The sequence below is a fragment of the Gekko japonicus genome, unplaced genomic scaffold (genome assembly GCF_001447785.1).
Source record: "Gekko japonicus isolate JY-2015 unplaced genomic scaffold, Gekko_japonicus_V1.1 scaffold18, whole genome shotgun sequence".
Classification (NCBI taxonomy): domain Eukaryota; kingdom Metazoa; phylum Chordata; class Lepidosauria; order Squamata; family Gekkonidae; genus Gekko; species Gekko japonicus.
Window position 1 is genome coordinate 2424309 of NW_015170275.1, and position 22335 is coordinate 2446643.

General features: G+C 40.4%; 1 protein-coding gene across 1 annotated transcript in view; it reads left to right on the forward strand.

Moving 5' to 3' along the window:
• The window catches only part of CDKL5 (cyclin dependent kinase like 5), a 57833-nt gene that overhangs the window by 31659 nt on the left and 3839 nt on the right, over positions 1-22335 (forward strand). Inside the window, exons 12-16 of the mRNA XM_015417600.1 lie at positions 1956-2061; positions 8057-8180; positions 14625-14721; positions 18415-18537; positions 19477-19596. Coding sequence (XP_015273086.1) covers positions 1956-2061; positions 8057-8180; positions 14625-14721; positions 18415-18537; positions 19477-19596 — 570 coding nt within the window. The remainder of the gene's footprint in view (positions 1-1955; positions 2062-8056; positions 8181-14624; positions 14722-18414; positions 18538-19476; positions 19597-22335) is intronic.

The window sequence follows — 22335 nt, forward strand, 5'->3', positions numbered from 1 at the left end:
TTTCCCTTTTTTCCCATTTATCAACATCTTTTATTTATGTAGGCATTTTTATGCTGCTTTTCAATAAAATTATGCCCAAGGCAGTTTACAATAGAAAATCAAATACAAATACAAGAAGCAATTTGTAACTAAAACTAGGATAAAAGTTGTTTTATTATGGTTATTAAGGAACAGTCTGAAAATGTTTTAAAGTCTTTAATTGATGTTGGATGGTCTGTAATGAGGAAATTAAAGTTCCCAGTAAAGGGCATTTTGAAGTCTTGAGGCAGTTGTCCAGAAGCGTTTAATTTGGGTCCCATCAGATGTACCCAGACAAAATGAGTTTCTACAGCAATGCCTCCTCAGGCTGTGTCAGGGCAGGGGCAGATATATATGGGTTAGAGGTAGTCCTTCAGGGACTTCGGGGCTTCAGAGTCTAAAACCAACGTTTTGTGTTGGGTCCAAAACAAACTGGAAGACAATATAGTTGATATAAAATTGGTGCATAATGTGCATTGCACACCAATTACTATTCTGGCTGCTGCATTCTGAGCAGTCTGAGTTTCCAAATCTCCATCAAAGGTGACCATTCATAAAACACATATAGTTTTACAAACTGACTCTTACCAAAGTGCGTGTAACAGTGGCTTTCTCCAGGAATTGCTGCAGTTGGCAAACAAGTGAAAGCTGTTAAAAATCACTCTCAGACAGACCCCTCCATCACTGGAGTAGCAGTAGGAAAAGAGTCCAGGGACAAAAACTCTCTTGGGCCATAATTTTGCTTTGCCATGATACAAATCTTTTAGTAGATAAGACAGGAATCATTAAGAGTCTTATTATTTGAACACTCCCATTTAATTTTTCATACTTTCTGGGATGTTTTATGTAAGGGCTAACATTTTTTCTTTGCATTCCCATAAGCAGACTCATCTAGACACAGGTTTGCATTTTGATCCTAATATGAATTAGAGTTCTGTTCAAGCATGTACTTACTATGTAAAAAGTGACTATATAAAATAAGTTGCATGATAGGGTATGTTAGTTCATGGTTAAGTAAGATACTACTTAAGTATATGGGACAATGTGAAATGTTTTACCACTAAAGTAAATTCCTGCAAGCAAACTGTTAATTTAAGTAGTATCTTTATTATTAACATTTGTATATTAGATGCTATCCATATACATTATATATATTAGTAGCATTAAACATGTGTTGTTCTGTGTCACTGATGAGTAACTAGTCACTGAATGCACTGTAAAGATATTTCCGTAGTCTTAATGTTGATTATATAGTCCTACCTGCAGTCACAGTGTGTGTGATATTACTATTGTTATTCTGCCTTTCCAACCACAAGTTGTTCAAGGCAGCTTGCCCATTCTGGCTGTGGTTTTGTTAGCAGGCCTACTCAGAATCCTACTCAGGTCTATTCAGTGAGGCTTACTTTCAGGAAAATGTTTTAATGAGTGCACTGAGCATTGTCCATTGCTTGGGTTCTACATGTATTAAAAACTTACTTTGCTACTCAATCCAGTCAGGATGTCTAAGAGGTACTGAATGCATGTTTACTGCCTTTCTGTGAAGTCTGAACATTAGGAGAGCAAAGCAGCTCAGAGGCAGCTTCTTAGCTTAGAACTTTCTTGTCCTGACCATTTTACTGAAGCTTTGAGCATAAATTGCAGCTAATGATTGTAAGACTATTCTTTTGGGGCAAGCCTTTGAACCAGGCAGGTGATTGAACCAATAGGGGATAGATGGAATAATCAGAGAACCCTTTCAGTCACACACTCAAGTCTGTAGTTTGAATCACTTTTGTTTCAGATTCCTTTACCATGGTTCATTTTCAATTGTGTTGGACTTCAGTTTATTAAAAGCAAAGTCCACAGATTAATTCCTATTCTGTTGCATATCACTGGAGAACAATTTAAGCTTCTTAGTTTAATAAGTTGTTTGCTCTAATTTTTTTTGTTGAATTTAGGGTGGAACATACCATGAGCCGCATGCAGATGATGGAACATCTACAAAAGAAAATAGACTTCTGTATAATGATTCTGTACCAAGGAGAGTTGGTAGCTTTTACAGAGGTATTTTATCATATAAAACTGAATCAGTATTGCTACTGTTATTCTAATAAAAGATTATCGCTATTTAATTATATAATGAATATTACTGTTCTTCTTTCTGGCAAAAAAAAATCCCTAAAAAGGAAGTGGGGAAAGCCTTCTGTTTTTGGAACGATATGCAAGGTTTAAAAATGACTGAAAGAACCACTGTTCTGAGGTACCCTGTTCTGTCCTCCCTTTCAGTTTATCTTTCTGCTTGAAGAAAGATATTTTAGGGCTTGGTAAGATTTTAGAGCTTGTCTTCTCTTAAACAGAATGTATGGCTCCATTCAGACATAACACAAAACTATGATTTAATTAAGATAACCAAAAATAATTGATCATCTGGACCTATAACTATAATTAGCTCAAGCCAGGGTATGAAACTAGCTTATTAACCATAGTTGGTCCTGACTATAATTTTGCATCATGTATGATTGCTGTGTCCTGGTTTAACCTGGTCTTCCTGCTAATGCTCCATGCCCAACCTCATTACAGAATCAGCTGGCAAGGAAGGCTCATGAAACTAATCTCAGTTCCAAGTCTTCCTTGCAACAGACTCCTGTTACCACCCCACTTCTGCTATCAGCAACAGCAAGACACTGCAACATGGCAGGCTCCTTCAATGCATCCCTAAAGGCAGAAGGAAACACCAGTGGAGCCCATTACTGTTTTAACTGTGTTCATCCACAAAGTGGTTTACACAAGTATCCTATTGTCATGAGTGCTGCCGAGGATCAGCTCCCAGCCCCAGCAGAAGTCTTGAGTACTGCTGAGGATGACCTCCCGGCTCCGGCAGAATCTACACCTGACACCAATGAAGCCGCAGAGCCCGCTCTGGCAACAGCTGGGGCAGAACAACACACGTCAGACAGCCCCCCTGGTTCGCCTCCACTGGTGACCCGTTTGTGGGATCAGCGCTGGCAGGACTTGGCATCCCGGCAGCAAGAGGCATGCCTGCGCAGCAGGTGGTCCCTCAGCCCTGAGTTCTAACAGGAGCCGGGACACACACGCTGGCCACTAATTGAAAACAGCACCTGAGGGATACTTAGCACCTCCCTCTCTGTTGATCCGTTGTGCCAGCAACTAGTCAGCTTGATGACGCTCTGCACCCACCTCGCCCGTGTTCCTGATTCTTGTTTCCTGCTTTGGCTCCTCGACCCCGGCTCTGACGACAACGCTCTTGGTTCATGCCCTGGACTCTGGTGTTTTGGCTCCTGACACCCCGGACTCTGGCTTGACTACTACGCTTGCGGTTTGTGCTTTGGGCTTGGTGTTTCTACCTTGGACTGGACTCTCTCACCCTGCCTGCACTCCAGCCCGTGACACCTATTCACAGTGGAATTAGAGGGCTGGGGCTGGTTGGAGGGAAAGCAACTGTCTACCTATCCTAGTGTTTCTTACAAACTCCCTATCTCAGTGCCCTTCACTTTATATCAATCTATGTTAGCTTTTTTAGAGGCATGGTATTTGCTTTTTCAGTTCAGTAAGGTGCATTAACCACAAATCAGTTGTGTGCTTTTTATGTGAGTTGAAACTGGTGTGGGATGTGCAGGCTCTTCTAGGTGCTTTGTTGTGGTTTTGGACTCTGTATGTGAATATTCTAGGTATGTGGTTGGCAGGTAGTGTTTGCAAAGAGTCAAAAACATCCAGGGCATACAAATAAAAAGATCAGGGTGGAGTGGGAAGAGTTCAGTATCTGCTACCAGCATCAAGTCTGACAAGGCTCAACAAATCCTAGGTCACCAGCAATGATTTTATTAGAGTCCCTTGGTGATCCTCAGGAGAAATACAATGTCTGCCATTTCACACCTGAATATGTTTTGTTGTGTGACATAAAATGCAGCTCCATGAGGTTCTCGTCATTGCTTCTTTATACATTAACTTTACACCATCCATGGATGCTGGATAAATTCATTGCTTAACCAGTTGCCTCTGTATTGGCTCAAAGAGTCAATTAACTTGAGCCTTTCAAAGCAATGATAGAATTTTGAGAAATTGGGGAGGTTAGATCAGGGATCTCCAGCAGGTAATTTGTGAGCTACAGGTTGCTTTCTGGCCTTTGCAGAGTAGATTGTTTATCCTGTAGGAGATCCAGTAAAGGATAGCAGAAAGATGTGCTCCAGGCTCTCCACCCTCCCAAAAAAAAACCCTTATGTCATAGGATTTTTCTCTGTGCTGCTTAGCTGATAGCTTCATTTCTGGTGCTGTTCCAAGTCCATGTTCAGTTTCTAGGACAGAACAAAACTTTGTAACATGCCGGGGGGGGGGGAGCTTGCTCTGGATGTTTTACGTTATTGAAAAGTAGCTCTCACTAAATAAGGTTGCCAGTCCCTGAGTTAGTATATGTTGTGGTGACAACAACCAGAGTTACCTCATATTAAATTATATACTACAGCACTTCTGTCATAGCTTTAATAAAATTATGAGAAACACTAAGGAGTTCAGGATTAGGTTTTGTGGTGGCAATAATTAGAAATTATGGTAATTAAAATTTTAAAACCCAAAGGCTAAAAAAGGGGTCTGATGCCTGAATTTTTGGCCTGACTCTCATTTTTTTGGCAAGGATTTATTTGAAATCTTGTTTGGTAAGGATTTACATGAAAGCTTGCTAGCCTCTGAACAGGGGTGTATGTGGCTTACTAGCCAATTTCTGCCTTTTTTGATGCCAGCAACGAATGATAAGAAATTTAGTGATGGAGTGAGGCTGAAATAGCAAATGTTGGTATGGAGACATGGAATAACATTTTTTAAAAATTAAGGTACAGCTGCTGGTTGGTTCAGTCTCCCTAATCTATGTTAGTACCATAACATGTTTCTCAGGAGTCGAATATCAGTTGCTGAATGCAGAGATGTATTAGATAGGGATAAGCAGAGGTCATTTCGGGGGGGAACGTGGGGGAACACAGTTCCCCCGGGTGAGGTGCAGGGGGCGGGGCACATGACAAAGCCCCGCTCCTTGCTTCCAGCCGCCCCACTTCCAGCCCTCATTCAGCCAGGAGGAGGCAGGAGAAGAGGGAGGGTAAGTTGCTTCCTCCCCGCCTCTCCCCACCCCTGCCTGCCTGGGGCCAGGGAGGGCCTTGGCAGGGCTTCCTCGCACTCCCACTGGCCTTGCAGGTCCACCGCCGGGCCCCTGATGTCAGGGGGTGTGGCATATGCTAATGAGTTATGCTAATGAGTTCCCCTAGCTATTTTTCTACGAAATGACCCCTGGGGATAAGGCTGTATTTAATATGACGGGAGGACATTGACTCTCATTCTTGGTTTTAATAAATTATGTTTAAGTTTGAATGTAGAGTTTGTTTTGTGGGAGAATCCAGCCATTCATTTTGAGGTAGAATGAGATTACAGATGACTTTGATGGGCAAAGGATTCTGTTTACTTATTCAACTTGTTGTGGAAGATGTTTTCATTAAAGCTTGGATCAGTGTCCAAAACTTGGGTCAGAGGACTATAGCACTTTGGAATCATTTTGTCTTTAGTATTTGTCTTTGAGTGGAATACTTTGTCCAGCTGTTTTGATCTGCAATTTTATTACAATAGCCAGGACAGGGAAGGGTGTCCTGCCTTATTCCAGATAGTTTGATTTAATAATTTGTTTGTGAGTATAATCTATTCTTACAAATACTTTCTAAGAATGGTAACTTATGAGTTCAACTTCATTAGTGGTAAAAAGATTAGTGCTCTCAGCACTTCAAGTATAACCACTGTCTTTCTTTTGAGCATTGTGTAGAGATCTTGCTTTATGCACAGTATACTATGAAATACACCTCATAAAAAGGAGACTCCTGAACCAAAACTTGTATTTGGCATAAGTTTGTGGGTTTATAACTACTGAAGTTTATGTACTTCCATTAGTTCTGGGCTGGTCAACTGCTCATTCTTTCTTCCCCTCCAGTTTTCGCTTCATACATAGTGCCATCCTGACTGAGCAGTTACACTCTTCTTGGTCCTTTGAAGTCAGCAGGCTATAGCCTGGATGCCTCACTTTTGGTGGAGGCCCAGGTCACCACAGTTGCCAGGTCGGCTTTTAATCATCTTTGGCAGATCAGGCAACTGGTTCCCTATATCTCTGCCCCAGGACTTGGCTACAGTGACCCATGTGATGGTCACTTCTAGGCTTGATTACTGTAGCTTGCTTTACATGGGCTTACCCCTGAAACTGATCCAGAAGCTCCAGCTAGTGCAAAATGCAGCAGCGTGCCTGCTGACTGCAACATCTGTGCGGGCGCGCATCCAGCTGGTGCTACACCAATTGCACTGGCTACCAGTGGAGTACTAGATCCATTTCAAGGTGTTGGTATTGACCGTTAAAGCCCTATGTGGCCTGGGACTGACATATCTAAGGGACTGCCTCTCCCCATATGTGCTCCAGAGAGTCTTGTGCACGGTGGTTGTCTACTGGTTGTCTACTGGTTGTCCGTGGCCCAAAGAACGTCCACTTAGCCTCGACCAGGGCCAGGGCTTTTTCTGCCCTGGCCTGGTGGAACATACTCCCATCTGAGCTCAGGACTCTGCGAGATCTATTGCTGTTTTGCAAAATGGAGTGGTTCTGCTAAGCCTTCGGTTGAGGCGGCAGGCACCCAATTATTTGGCCTCCCTTGCTGAGGCTTTCTAATCTGTATGCTGCCCATATGAATAACATCTTTACTGTTCTTTGGTTCATGGTCTTGTTGCTTCCAGCTATTTAGGATGGTTGAACCTTATGAATTTATTGTAGTTCCTACCTTTTGAATTGTTTTAATTATTTATTTGTTATTATTTTTAATGGTTTTGTAACTTTACTGTTGTGACCTGCCCTGAGCCCACTTGCAGGGAGGGTGGGATATAAATCTAAATAAATAAATAAAAGCATGCTTCAGATAGCACTGATAATAATTTGACTAAATAATTTCACTAAATTAATAATTTGACCTTCCCCCATCTTTACTTTTCTTTGCTACATATATTGTTAGCTCTTGAGAAAATATATGGGAAAGATGGGTAGCAGATTTGTTTGTGTTTAAATGTGTACATTTGTAAAAAAACAAAAACAACAACAATTTTACATGAATCAGTAGATAACTTCTCTTGGGTCTGCTGGGACTGTTTAAAATGTTATACACATTATCTTGTGTTTCTGTACATATGTCAGAATATGCTATATGCTTCCTTAGAACATCTACATTATGAGGAAATAATAAAACTTATTCTCGCAGCCACAATCTGGCTTTGTTAACTAAGGAAAAGATTTATTTATTTATTGTGTAAGCAAGATGTTCTGTGATCGGATTTGAGATGGAATTTGGCCTTTGAAATTGCCTAAGGGAATTATTCTAATCATTTAAAAAATTGATTCCAAGTTGATTCTGTTTTCCACATGCTAAGACCTAGTCCCTTTGTTGTTATTGTTGTTGTTATACATTTGCCGGTGCTGATAGCATGTTGTGTTTCATAAACTGACAGTGCAGTAAATAAAGAGATAACTATGAGGATCACATTTGGAGAAACTCTATTTAGGCCCCGGTCACACGGGCCGGATACTGCGGGGGGGGGGAGGCGTGGCTAATTGCCCCGGCACAGTTTGATCCACGATTACGTGATCAGACGCACCGGCGGCACACCACAGGTCCTTCCCTCAGCGTCGGCGGGTAAACGAGGTACCGGAGGGGAATGCCGCGCACCGGCGCGATCACACCACGGGAGTCTGGAGGCAGCCCGTGGCAAACGTTTACTAGTACTTTGGAGGTACTACTTTTTTAACGCACATTGCTGGCGGTAAGCCACAAGTACGCTCCACTTCCCAGATGTTGGGGTGTGATCGCGCCCAGATAATCCGCCCACCATCCGTGCCTCTCCCGCGGCAACTTTGTCATGTGACCGGGGCCTTACTTTCTCAAAACAAATATGAATAGGAATTCATTTTTTTAATTGTATAATGAAAAATGAGACATTTAGATGAGAATGGATAAACACCAACTTGGTATTTTTATTACAGTTCCATCTCCACGCCCAGAAGGAACATTCCTCGATAACAGTGCCTCTAACAGAATCCCTGCACTACCAGCAGAGAGTGGCAGTATAACAAGCCACTCGAAGAGACAAACTGCTTTTGATCCCTGGTGAGAGCATTGGTATCTTCATGAGATATTGTGGGAAAGGGGATGGTGATGGGAAACATATTCATGACACTTGGGAAGGGACTGTGCCTCAAACACAGGACAGAACAGAAACAGTCCCTGACATCTCTAGTCAAAGGATCTTAGGTAGCAGGTGTTAGAAAAAACCTTTCTGTGCTGGAGATTCTTGAGGAGAGTACTCCTTCAGAATAGTCAACACTGAACTAGATGAACTGATAGTCTGATTCTGTTATAAACTTTATATGTTCCTCAGGCATCTTCTGCCCTGTCCATCTCTTTGTGTAGCTCAAACTAAAGTTGAAGCATTTTACAGTTTCCAAAATTGAAGGGTCAATTCTTTGAAATGCAAAATTCAATTGTTTACTCTTGCCTAATCCTAGACGTCTTTTTTAATGGCATCAGATTATCTGGTACATTTCCTCCTACTTAAAATCCTTGTTTGCTGTGGTATGGACTGAACAATCTTTGCTGTTTTTCTTGGCTGCAATAGATTTTAAATAGGGTTTGGTTCACTTGATAAAAAGTCTAGCTTTCATCTATCCACTACTGATGATTAAAGGAGAAATGAATTTTAATTGGCAGTTGCATAAGATGGGAGTATCCTAGTATATATATCCTGTACTACAGGGTACATACAGTAACTTTAATCCTCTTGTACAGTTTTAAAATACCATTCTGTGGGTACCAGATGAGGCAAAGGCAGTGAATAAAATTTTAAAAACTTAATTTTGGCTGTTTCTTCCAACTAAACATATGTTAGCAGTATAACATAGTGTGATGAATGTGTGTTGTGTGGGTGGCTAGCCTAGAGAAATAGCTTTTAAGGGCATTAACTCAGAGTCCTGTTTTAAAAAATACCTCAGCTAATGAAAAGAGATGAAAATGCATCTTTCCATGTATAATTTAGGATATTTTGTGAGTAATATAGTTGTCATGAAGGTGGTGAAAGTGAATAAAGAAACATTTTTCTCTCCCATAATAATACGATTCTGTGTCACATCAGAGCAGCTGGGAAGTAAAACTCTGGGTAATTGATTGGCCTTAGATTCAGTAATAGCAAAAGGAATTACTTCTCTTCGTACAGTGCATATTTTAAATTAGGAATAGCTAGATTTGAGTCCAATAGCACCTTAGAGACCAACGTTTGGGAGGGATATAAGCTTTCAGGAGTATCTGATGAAGGAAGCTTGGACCTCTTCAAAGCTTATACCCTGAAAATGTTGTTGGTCTCTAAGGTGCTACTAGACCTGACCGGAGAGCAAGTTTGGTGTAGTGGTGAAAACTGGCAGACTCTAACCTGGAGCACTAAGTTTGATTTCCCCACTCCTCCACATGCAGCCAGCTGGGCGACCTTGGGTCAGTCACAGTTCTCTCAGAGGTGTTCTCTCAAGAGCAGTTCTCTCAGAGCTCTCTCAGCCCCACCTACTTCATGGGGTGTCTGTTGTGGGGAGAGGAAGGGAAGGAGATTGTAAGCTGCTCTGAGACTCCTAGTGAAGGGTGGGGTATAAATCCAATTCTCCTCCTCCTCCTCCTCCTCCTCCTAACTGTTCTGCTGCAGACTGACATGGCTGCCCTCTGAAACGAATTCAGGAAATTCCCTGCCGCAAGGTATGACTGCTCTAAGATAGCTTTTAAAAAGATGGGTCACATCAATGGTTTTAGCTATATTAGTTCAAGGAAAGAGATTGTATGAACACAAGATATTTTGTATAAAGAGCTGGGAAGACATTCACTGTCTTGCCTTTCTGAACACAGTTGGAAATTTTGGATTCCATAGACTTTGGTCTAATCTGGCAAAGTGATTTTTGTTTGATTAACTCTGAGCTAAATACTCATTCTAGGGAAATGAACAACAGTTTATTTGATCCGTGTACAATAAAATTAATGTTGATATTTAACTTGACTCACTACTCTGAGAAGGGATGGGTGACAGATGTGCTGTGAGAGACTTTCAAAGATTAGGCAATGTAAACTCTAATGCCTACCTCACCTCACTATCCCCATTCTTCACAGTGCCTGCCTTCTGTCTCATCTGTTACTCTGAACTGACTGGCATTCTGCTTACTCCAGTCCCATACTCTGTTTTGTTAATCCTATTCTCTCTCTTGTCCTTTATCTCACGTGTTTATCTGTCTTGTTGCTTTAACAATATTCATATCAATGCTATCTAAAAGACTTCTTTGTTGAATCCAATCCTCTAATTTATTATCCCATCTTCACCTTTCTTATTACCTCCTCTTTTTTAAAAAAAAATCGTTCTAGCTTTTGGTTCTTGTCTTCTAATTCAGTCTGGGTTCTGTGAACTCTTACTATATTTGGGGTTAGCAACCCCCTTTGCCTAAATCTAAAGATCTCTTCTCTGTTACTGTATCTCAGTTGCTGTATCTGTCTGCCTTTTTGGTATATCTGTTCATTTTTAAAAAATAATTTTATTTATAGTCCGCCTTTCTTACTGAGACTCAAAGTGGATTACACAGTGTAAGTCAATACAGTCAACAGGATGGGATATCTAGCTGAAACAAAGCATAAATGTTAACATGAGAAGCAATATAGAAATTACAGTAGGGTAATACATGCTGTAGAGGCTGTGGTGGCTCAGAGGTTAAGACGCTGAGCTGCAGACCGGAAGGTCTGTAGTTCAGCAGTTCGAGACCCGAGTGCCACATGACGGCGTGAGCTCCTGTCTCTGGTTCCAGCTCCTGCCAACCTAGCAGTTCAAAAGCAAGAAATTGCAAGTAGATAAATAGGTACCACTTCGGTGGGAAGGTAACAGCGTTCTGTGCGCCTTGGTGTTTAGTCACGCCGGCCACATGCCCATGGAAATGTCCTTGGACAGCACTGGCACTTTGGCTTGGAAACAGAGATGAGCACCGCCCCCTAGAGTCGGATTCAACTAGCTTTCAAGTAAGGGAAACCTTTACCTTTAGCTTAATACATACTGCAACAGATTATATGTGTTATACACACCAGTATAGTCCACAGTCCCTATCCCTTCATTAAAGCCATTATATTAAAGCACTTTCTGAACCATTAGAGTAAAGCACTGTTCCCTATGTAAAAATGCCCTCCTGAATAAATCATTTTTGCACAGTTTGCAGAATGCCAAGAGAATGCGCACCTTCTTAACCTCATCCAGCAGGCAGTTCCTTAAGGTGGGGGCCGCAACAGAGAATGCACTTCTATGCACAGTTGTTGATCTTTCCCATTTGCAGAATGACATCTGTAGAAGGCCCTTCTAGAATGAGTGAAGATGTCATGGCATAGCATAGGAGAAGAGGCGGTCCTACAGATAAGATGGTCAAAGGCTTTGAGGGGCTTTGTATGTTATAGCCGATATCTTGAATTGAACTCAGTAACTGATGGGCAGCCAATGGAGTGACTGCAGAATGGAAGTAATACGCATGCTCTGCCTAGCTCCTGAGCTTCTGTGCCAACTGGCAGTCTCTGAGTTGACTGCAGTCTCTGAGTGGACTGAGTTGACTCTAGTCTCAGAGTTTCTATGGTGTGGATCCAGGTGGCTAGATCAGCCAAGCTATGGTAGGGGGGCCATCTTCTGGGCTAAACTGAAATGGAAGAAAGTGGGGCTTTTAAAAGCTGCATTAACTTGCTTCTCAAGCAGTAGTGCTGAATCCAGCATAATCCCTTGGCACATGACCAAGTCAGCAAGGGTCAGCTGAACCCCAGTGAGGATGGGAAGCACAATGTCCATCAAGGTCTCCCCCTTCCTGACATCCTGAGAAATGATATGAACCAGTCCAAAGCATGTCCTCAGTACGTGCCTCTGCCTCCAAATACCCCAGCAGGATGGCATGGTCCACTGTATCAAAGGCTGCACTTAAATCCCAGTAAGAGCAACAAAGAGTCATGGCCTTTGTCTGCATTCATAGTGGTCATCTGCTAAAGCTACCTCTATCCGATAATGTGTTGTACGCCACCCTGAGCCTTGTCTTTCAGGGTAACCTAAAAGTGTAATTTAATAAATAAATAAATAATAGCCTGGCCTGAAGCCAGACTGAAACGTTTCCAGTATCACAGATAAGAACAAACCATGACAAACTAACTACTAATAATTACTTCCAAATGCATTTTGGTAATTTTATATAATTTCCACATAAATAGTGCAAAACATGCCAAGTTATTCATTGTGCAGCATAGATAAATACAATCTCAATTTGGTATTAATTCAAAAAGATTCATTCAATAGTGTTATTACAAAAATTAATAAAAGGGAAGAGTCTCCTAAAGAGTAAGGGATGCATTCAGTATACACAAATCGTAGCAGCTTCAAATTCTGTTGAAAAGCATCCTGTATTCAAATCAAAGCAGCTTCAAATCCTGTTGGTAACCATCCTGCAACACAGATGCCTGCTTGAAGCTGTGTTTCGACAGACTTTTTCATGGCAGGAACATCACTTTCCTTTCAAGTTGATAGCTGCAAAATGAACATAAGAAAAATTTCTGATGTTGCTCCCTTCCTTGAAAGTGGAGATTGAGATTGTATTTATCTATGCTACACATTGAATAACTTGGCATGTTTTGCACTATTTATGTGGAAATTATATAAAATTACCAAAATGTATTTGGAAGTAATTATTAGTAGTTAGTTTGTCATGATTTATTCTTATCTGTGATAGTTGTTTTCCATGATTCTCTCTTTCTTTGGTTGTGAAAAGTTTCCAGAGCAGATGAGTTTTTCAGGAAGCCCTGGAGTTGGTCCTCTACTGCTCTCTCATTTTGTCCAGATTAGAGACTGGGTGATAATTGGCCTCATTTTTCTGAAGGAATAGTTTTTAAACTAGTGGATGGATAACCACCTCTTGACCAGTGTAGATGTTAAATTTTTGATAAGATTCTTGCTATAATCTAAATTAATAAATCTTAATTGCATTGTTTCTTTACATGTAGAATTTCTTGGTAAGATTTTAGTTAGCTTGTTAATGTAATTTGCTTAGCTTTACCCTTTTTTCTGGTCTTAATGGATCCAAAGGACTATGCTCATGGAATTGATCTTTCCTGTCTCCTACTTCCTGCTGTACTTCCTGAAATACTGGTCCTGAAGACAGAGAAAATATAAACTATGTGGGATGTGATGCAGATAGTCTATAGTGGGATGGAGAATTGCCAAAAATTGTTTCCTCTTATAAAAAGATTACTACTTTAGTTTCAATCTGAAAATTATTTTAATGTTATTTGTAACATTATTTATACCCCAGCAGGTAAAATGAACCTATGACATTTCATGAAATCAAAATAAACCATATGAGAGAGCCAATGATAACAGGGGAAAAACTGAATAGTTCCATGTCATTGAATTTGCTGGGAAGTTTCCAGACCCATTTCTGTATTTTATCCAAATCCACAGCTGGGGCAGAGGAGATTTATTGCTGTATAGTTCTTAATGTGTTGGATCTTGATGCTGTGGTTAGAGTATCAGACTAGGATCTGGGAGACGCAGACCCATGGAAGCTTGCTGGATGACCATTGTGAGGACATAATGAAAAATCTTTTGAGAATACATGGTCAAGATTTTATAAATGGATGGAAGAGTACAACAATTAGCATTATGGACATACAACTGAACTAGAAGAAAACAAAAATTATATGCTTAACTATAAACAAGAGATATACATAAAATGCAGGGTGATAAAAAGTTAAAAATATAATTGGACAAACCAAAATGTAAAATGGAACCCCCGAAATCTATGTTTATATGTTTGTATGTTATGTGTGTGTTTTATAAAATAAAAAAATGTTCAAAAAAGAAGAAGAAGGAAGAAGAAGGAAGAAGAAGAAGAAGAAGCAGCAGCAGCAGCAGCAGCAGCAGCTTGCTGGATGACCTTTAACCAGTTGCACCATGAAAGTGTGTGCCTAACCTACTTCACAAGGTTGTTGTGAAAATAAAATGGAAGATGTTAGAAAGATGTTATCCACTTTACATCCCCACTGAAGGAAAAGGCAGGGCATGAAATGAAGTAAATAGGCATAGTGTGTGGTGATGCTGGCAGCCAGCACAGAGCAGGTTGCACTTCCCTAAAGGATGGTTTCTTGGCAGCAAATTAAGCAGCAGGTAGAATGTAGTTAGTGCAGGCTGTGCAAAGCCTTTGAGCCCAGGCGTAGGCCAATACTGTCAATCTGTGCTTGTGCCTGGACATCTGTGCCAAAGCCTCGTATGGCCCCCAGTGGTTTGGCAGGTCTGTCTGAGCTCAATGAGCATTCTGGAAAGCATCCCTGAATTCTTTCATGAACATTAAAGCCTGTCATGAATTGCCCCAATTTGGAGCAACCTTTATGTATTTTAGAGCTTCCTGAGGGCTTATAGTTTAAAAGGGTTGGTGGATTATTATTATTTTTGTCCTGATGTTTAGCATAATGCTTGCACAAAATGCTGTTTTACAACATTTTAATCTTTTCCCCTTGCATGTTTAGGAAAAGTCCTGAAAATGCTCATTCTGAACAACTAAAGGAAAAAGAAAAGCAAGGTTTTTTCAGGTCAATGAAAAAGAAAAAAAAGAAGTCTCAGTCTGTAAGTAGCTTTGTTTTCTAAAATTAGTGTGTATTTTCCCTTTTTTAAAGTAGAACTGCAGCTTTAGATCCCCCCCCCCCGCTGTTTTGTCGTAACTTTTTAAATCTAGAAATTTAATTTTGTCTAATATCTCTAATATAGCCTTCTGACAGTCTGACTTTCAGGCTGATGCACCAGCATGCTAGTAGTTAAAACAGGACACGAGAGCTACACCAGAATGTTATCTCAGATAATGATAACATGCCAGTCAGTTTGGAGTGCATCATCTGCAGAGGATAAGTTTCTGTGGCACTATTCCAAGCATAATATTGACAAAGTAGATTAACTTCTTTAGCAAATGTGTTGAAGATTACCTATAAGGAGAATTTTTTTTTAATTATCTGTTGGATTTGTGTCCGACTCCTGACTCAGGTCAGCTTGCACAAAAATAAAATAAGTCTCTCAGCAATAAAACAATTAAACTAAAGCACTAGTACAAAGACCACAAGTGCAGCAGAGTGAAAGAACTGGAACCAAGTAAACTAGCTTGTAAAGATGTGTTCCAGTATATTCTCATATTTTAATTCAGCCTGTTTAAAAATGGATCTTTAAGAACATTTCTGTTGACCTTAGGAAGCTGGGGTGGGTGCTTACATGGCTAGTCTAAAGGCAGAGACATTCCTTTAGGCAACACTTTTTAGTATGATTTATGTTTACTCTGTCGAATACTTATTAGTACAAACACTTGAAATGAGACAAGTAGGATATTACTAGTGCAGTTTTATAAAAATGTTATTGAGTAGTAGATGAATTTGTCCTAACCTAGAGGTCCAAGCTGGTCAAATCTTATCAGATCTCAGAAACTAAGCAGGATCAGCCCTGGTTAGTACTTGGATGGGAGACCACCAAAGAAGGTCCAGGGTTGCTATGCAGAGGCAGACAGTGACTACCTCTGTTCATCTCTCACCTTGAAACCCCGGCAGGGTTGCTGTAAGTCAGCTGCAGCTTGGCGGCACTTTCCACACAAGTAGATGAATTTCGTTGTTTTGCAGAGTAAATCAATTATCCAACAAAGCGTATCAGACAGCACAACTAACCTTCGATTTGTCTATGAGGGGCACAAACATTGCTTGTTGCCAAGCTTGTATGTTCTGTTTTCTCCTCCCACCCCCACCCCCCTTAATTCACAGAGTGTGCTTGGAGGCTTCCTAGTGTTGAAGCCTTCAGTCAAATGCTAATGCGCTGTAACATCCAAATGCAGGCTCTTGGGCAAATTGGAGTTTGTTTCTTCCCCAAAATCTGAGACTCTAAATTGGGATTAAGCTGTGTTTTTACCATCCTTGGACAAACAGGTGTGTTGTGACAGCTGAATGCAGCGTGTGTGTGTGTATCCATCTGTATGGATGCACATATGCTGCTTGCCTTTAGAGTAAAAGAATGAATATGTTGGCAGTGTGTCTTTGGAATTTGTGGCTATCATAGCATTAAACTCAGAATTCATTTTTTACATTGTTGTCTTGTTTACCAGAACAATGAAGACAAAAAGGATCTCAAGATAATGATTATGTTCCTTAATTATAAAAGTGTTATTTATTTAAATTTTGCCAATTCATTCTTTAGCATACTGGACTCCCCTTTGAAGACATTCCGGACATAGCTATAATGAAATTCCATTGAACTTTTTCGTGTTTGGCTGTTAGACCATCTCTACTGCTGGCCAATGTTTGAATAAAATACATTACATAATGCAGTTTCAAAATACTTACTGAGCTGTTACGAAATCCACCATGCTTTTAATGAATGTGATTAATGTGATGTTCACATGAATGAATGTTATCTGTTGCTGTGATATTTACATTCTCATGTTAAAAGTTTTCTATTAACCTTGCATTTCAGTTATGATCGTTTTGCTCTTTTTCCGGAATATCTTCATTTTCAAAAGAATTGTTTATAAGGCTAAAAACACATTATGCAGTGTAGTTATGAGTATGAAAACATGTGCATAAGTGTATTAAAAGAAAATCAATAAGACAAACAGGCAAAATTCAAATAGGCATTTTTAAAGGAAAGCTGCTGCCTGAATGGTCAGGAAAACTGAATTGCATTCAGCCTGTGAAGGTTGCCTAAGTTCACACAAGTGTCAGTAATACCACAACTTCACAGTCTGACACAATGAACTGTTCTGCTGACTAAAGCTGTTAACGTTGAGGCAGCCCCTTGACTCAGCTCAAGCTATTGTGTTAATGATGCACCATGGATTGATACTACTCTCCCCCATGATGAGATACATTGTGCATAGTTGTTTCTAAAACACAGAATTGGGAACAGAGGTGATGTGACATATGTAGGATTGCAGGCTGTTTGTCAGTTGGGCAGAGACCTTAGCAACTAGGCACTGAAAATAGTAATACCTAAAATATTTTGTATATATTTTGAGGATTTCATAATATTAAGGCATTTACTTGTCTGTGGTAGATCTTAAAAAGCAAAGACAACTAGGTTGTCATCAGAAAGATCATCCTATTTTCAATCTATTAAAGTTCTTCCAAGGTATCCACATAGTGGGAATTCTGCACTGTTGGAAATTCCAATTAGTAGAGGTATTTTCTTGGACCATTGTATTTAAAATAGGAATTGGAACTTAGCAATATAATGTAGCTACATTTTTCATTTGCTCCAGACCTTGTACATGGCCCTTGATGTGTCTTCAGTTTACCCAGATGCCTTTCTACTGATTGATATAATTCAGAAATGCCTCTGGGTACCCTAAAGGTTGTTCAGGCATACATTTTCATTGACAGATGAGAAAGAATGGTTTGTCAAATGGGTAATCTTTAATTACTTGCTTGATTCTTTTCATGCAAATAAACCTTTCTCGGAGTTCTCTCACAAATTGGTGAATCTGGACCCAATGTGTCATTTTAATTTAAGACCCTAAAATCCCACTTTGTGAAAGTAAAATGTATACACATGTATTTCTGTTGCATTCAAAAATCACATTTATTTATTTATTTTTAGTATTTATAGTCTGCTTTTCTCATTGATAGTGAAGGCGGATTATACAATGTAAAACAGTGCAATCAGTAAGACAATACAACTCATAAACAATGCTATAAGCCTAGGATTGCAGAAATTTGAAACAGAGCTATATTCTGAACAAAGCTCGAGTACTAACTATGACATATTAAACAATGCAGAACATGGTACTACATAAGCATGGTACTACATTTTCCTGGACCAGTCTGTCACGATGTAGCCCTATTTCCTTTATAAAAAATTCCTTCCTGATCAATTATGTTACATACTTTGCAAAATGGCAGATACGTGGGAACCTTCCTGACTTCCGTTCCAGGGGAAGCACTACAGAGAAGGGACCTGTACGGGCAATTGTTGATCTTGCCCATTTGGAGGGTGATAGTGATGATTCCGTAGCCATAGCTCATATACTTGACCCAAAAGGCAAATAAAAGTACATTTAATTTACTAAGCCCAGACTGACATGTATGTTCTTTAAATATACTGGGGGTGGAAGTAGTGTTTATATTAAACGGTTCTAATTCAGCAGAACAATTAATCTGATCTTGCCACAGTTAAGAAAAGGCAGATATAATATGAAAATAACTATCTGTTAGTATATGTACTGGTTAAGAGGCAAGGGTAGTTCTCCTGAATTAGAATTATTTATGCAATTAGTTTTTGTATCTTATATTGCAGACAGAATCCACCAAGGCGGAGAATCCAAGCATCAAGAAATCTCTGTTTCCTCTTTTTAATTCAAAGAATCACTTAAAGCATAGCTCTTCTTTGAAAAAGATTCCTGTAGTCACTCTACCCATGGTATTAATATTTAAGAATGGTAACACTGAAAAAACACTCCAGTAAAAATTTTTCACTGAACACAGCAGCATGTATTTTTTTTCCATGGGGGCCACAGTCTCTTCATAGAAGTTAAGTATCCTGAGCCATTTCCACAAATGAAAAGGTGGTTTGATTTCAGAAACATTATTACCTTGATTTTCTAAAGAATTTCTAAAGAAACAATAATTAATAACTTGATTTGCTACAGAATTATAATATATTTTAATGTCCTTTACATTCCTTATATTTCATGGCAGACAGCTCCTTATTACTTTCCGCTGGTAGAACAAAGACTAAGCCCCTTCTACTTAATGGTGGAACAAGTTTTTACCTTTATTTTCTAATAAAGGCCAATTAGCAAACCTTCTCCCTTTCCAAGGAAGCTCAGTAATATTCATGGTGATGTATTCAACCACAGTACCCCCCAATCAATTCGTTTTTTGAATTGGCAAAAACTGTTTCTGATTAGATTTTGTTTTGCCTAAAGCTTCCTTCCTTTGCGCTGAGGGAGAGTAAAAGACTTCAATGTCTATATAATGCTAAATACCCACCAATTTCATTCATTCTTTTAAACTCATTTTTCCTTGGTTTTGTGGAAGTGGCTCATGATCTTAACAGCTGTTTGGAATGCTATTAAAATGAGGAACAAATGCAGCAAGGCACTTATTTAACTGTTCTCTCTTCCTTACAGTGACTTGACTAACAGCATGTGAATGCCTTAAGGGTGGAGGTTATAACAAATCTGCATGGCATCTATAAACATGATGATTATTAAAGAGATATTAAGAATATTGCAATTTAGTTGCAATAATGGGCTTCACCTGCATTGCTTGGATCTGGGTGGCAGGGAGAAGGGAGGCAGCAAAGTGCATTTCTTCTTAGAAACTTATCAGCATCCATTTTTTATATGTGTTGCAGATGCCGGGAAGTGATAGTCAGGATCTTTTGGCATTACAGAAAGCTATTCACTCATCTAATCATCCAGCTAGCAGGCAGAAGGATTGGCATTCTGACAAAATGACAGAAATCCAAAGTCATGTAAGTGAAGTTACTGCTTCATTCCATTTTAAGATCACTGTGATGTCTTGGCAGATGGTTCATCCTGCAGTGAATTAGAGATGTAGGGCCGCTAGGTTGCAACGCAGACAATCCTGTACCTTAAACCACTAGAGTTGGAAGAGGAAGTAAGTGTGGCTTCTTCTCCCCATTTCCCCCCTCTTAGTCCATTCTTCTCTCTCACTTGCTCTAGCAAGTATGCTAACAAAATTAGTAAAATAATGGCACACAGCAGAGAAGCAAAAGGTGGACAGCAGAATCTGTTGAATCTGTTGAATCTGTAATGGTGAGGGATGCCCCAATAGCCACCTGGAGAACCATTTTCCCATGAGTGCCACCAGTGTAGCTGGTGAAGAGAAGCAGCAGTCAGCTGATCAGCAGTGGAGAGGGAGGGGAGAACAAGTGAGACAGGGATTTCTCCTTAGCTCAGGTAGATTGTTGATTCCTGTGTATCCCATTCTGCCCTGAAGTTCTAAAATGGCCCAGGATAGGAGGACTGGAATAAATAAAGTATATTATCTGTTCCTAATTTGTGGAACTATTCATTCACTAGCTGTTTTGGGATCTTTAACTGGAAATAACTGTTGTTTTAACTTAAAACCCCTTTATTTGAATTAATTACAAAGTTAGCCACTTAATAAAAAAATAAGTGTGTTTTAAAAAATAAGTGTGTTTAAAAATTAAAACATAAGTGATTGAATAACAGTTTTATATATTGGAAGGAATGTAAAATGATCATAGCTCAAGAAATTCTTAAAGCTGAGTGGAAGACTGACTCTTGTCCACTTAAAAAATTTTAAGGGACTTGATAACACCTAAGTCCAACCTGCTTAATTGTGATAATTTGGTCTTGTGTGCTGTTTGCTCTTTTTTTTTTTTAGCAAATTTATGTGCTGTCTCTCCATAGGCCTGCTCACAGATCCATGCTTTTGTAACTTTGGCTGCCTTTGAAAACCGCCTGGAAGCTACAGCTGGTTCAGAACACAGCAGCTCAGTTACTGTCAGGGGTTAGATGCAAATTTATTTCAGAATCCCATTCAAAGAGCTGGTTATAACCTTTAAAGCCTGTCATGACCTACCACCTCTATATCTGAAGGACAATCCCTACCTGCTTGTCCTTGTGCACTAACTATATATGGTCTTGTGGTTGCCTCCTTCTGGTTCTGCTGCTTAAGGTTGCCCACTTAATGTGAACCATGTTTTTAATATAGCAGTTCCTCATGTAGAACAAGGTTTCCCATGTAGAACAAGCTTCCTTGATGGCGGGTGTGGGGGAGTGCCATATTACAAATTTGTAAGGAGAGTCCTGCTGGATTTTTATTTATTTTTATTTACATGTGATATATACATGCGATTGGACAAGTGCTTCATCTAGTCCGGCCAACAAACAGGGAACAGGGAACAAGGCCTTCCTCTGATGTTACCTCCTAATACTGGAGCCTTACAGCCTCTGAATGTAGTGGTTCCCAGGGAAACTTGACTAGTAACTGCGGATAGACCCTATCCTCCATGAATCTGACTAATCCCCCTTTAAAGTCAGCCATGCTTATGGCCATCACTGTGTCCATCAGCACACAGTTTAACTACTTGTTGAATGAAAAAAAAAATTCTTGCCTGTGCTAAATCTGTTGTCCATCAACTTCATTGGGTTCTTCAAGTTCTAGTATTATGGAAGAGAGAGAAATTGTTACCTACTTTCTGTACCCCATGCATAGTTTTCTAAACCTGTTATGACCACCCTTCATAATCTTTTTTGTAAACCAAAAAGATCTAGATTCTTTAGCCTTTTCTCATAGGAAAGGTGCTCCAGTCCCTCAGATATCTTGCTTGTCCTCTTCTGTACTTTCCAGATGTGTAATAGCTTGTTTGGCATAACAGCAACTGGAACGGTACATAGTATTCTTTAAAGGGGACATTATAATATTGGCCATTTTATTGTTCATCTTTTCCCCCAATAATCTCCACCTCCCTGGCTGGTTTCCTAATATATTTAAAAAATACTTGTTTTTCTGTCTTGATATCTTTAGCAGTCCTCGCCTCAGATTCTCTTTATGTAGAATTGTCAATTTACGGCTCCGGTCACACGGGCCGGAAAACACGGGGGGGAAGCGTGGCTGTTTGCCCCAGGGCAAAATAACACGCGGTTGCGCAAGCAGACGTCCCATGGAGGTCCCGTGGTTAGGGGGGAGGTGCCGATCACAGGACAATCCTGTGGCGCTGCAAAGAAGCGGGGCAAATGGGGTTGTGTTTGTTTTTTTTACGAAAGTGTGCGCATGCTCCATTGGGTGCTTGTGCGCATCCATGGAGACTTGGGGGGGGAAACCTTTTTGCGAGGGGACATGGGCGGGCACCAGAACTACCACCGGAAACGCGATCAGACGCCCGCTCATGCCCTGCAGTTTCCGGAAACTAGTTTTTTACGGTGCATCTTCGGAGTGAAGCCTCGGGTGAGCCATGGGAGCTCTACGTTTCCCAGATGTGGCAGTGAGATTGCACCTGGAAAATCCGCCTAGCTTCCATCTCTCTAGCGTGCCTAATGCTCCGTGTGACCCCAGCTTACATTTGTTTTGCCAGAACCTGTGGTCATCAGGCCCGTAGCCCGCGTGGGGCCCACGGGGCTGGGCCCCCCGCTGATATTGCGGGCCCCCTCCCGATCCTCTGCTCCCCCTCCCCCCCATTGCCGCCGCCTCCGGTATCCTGCAGGCTGCTGGGGCGTCTGCG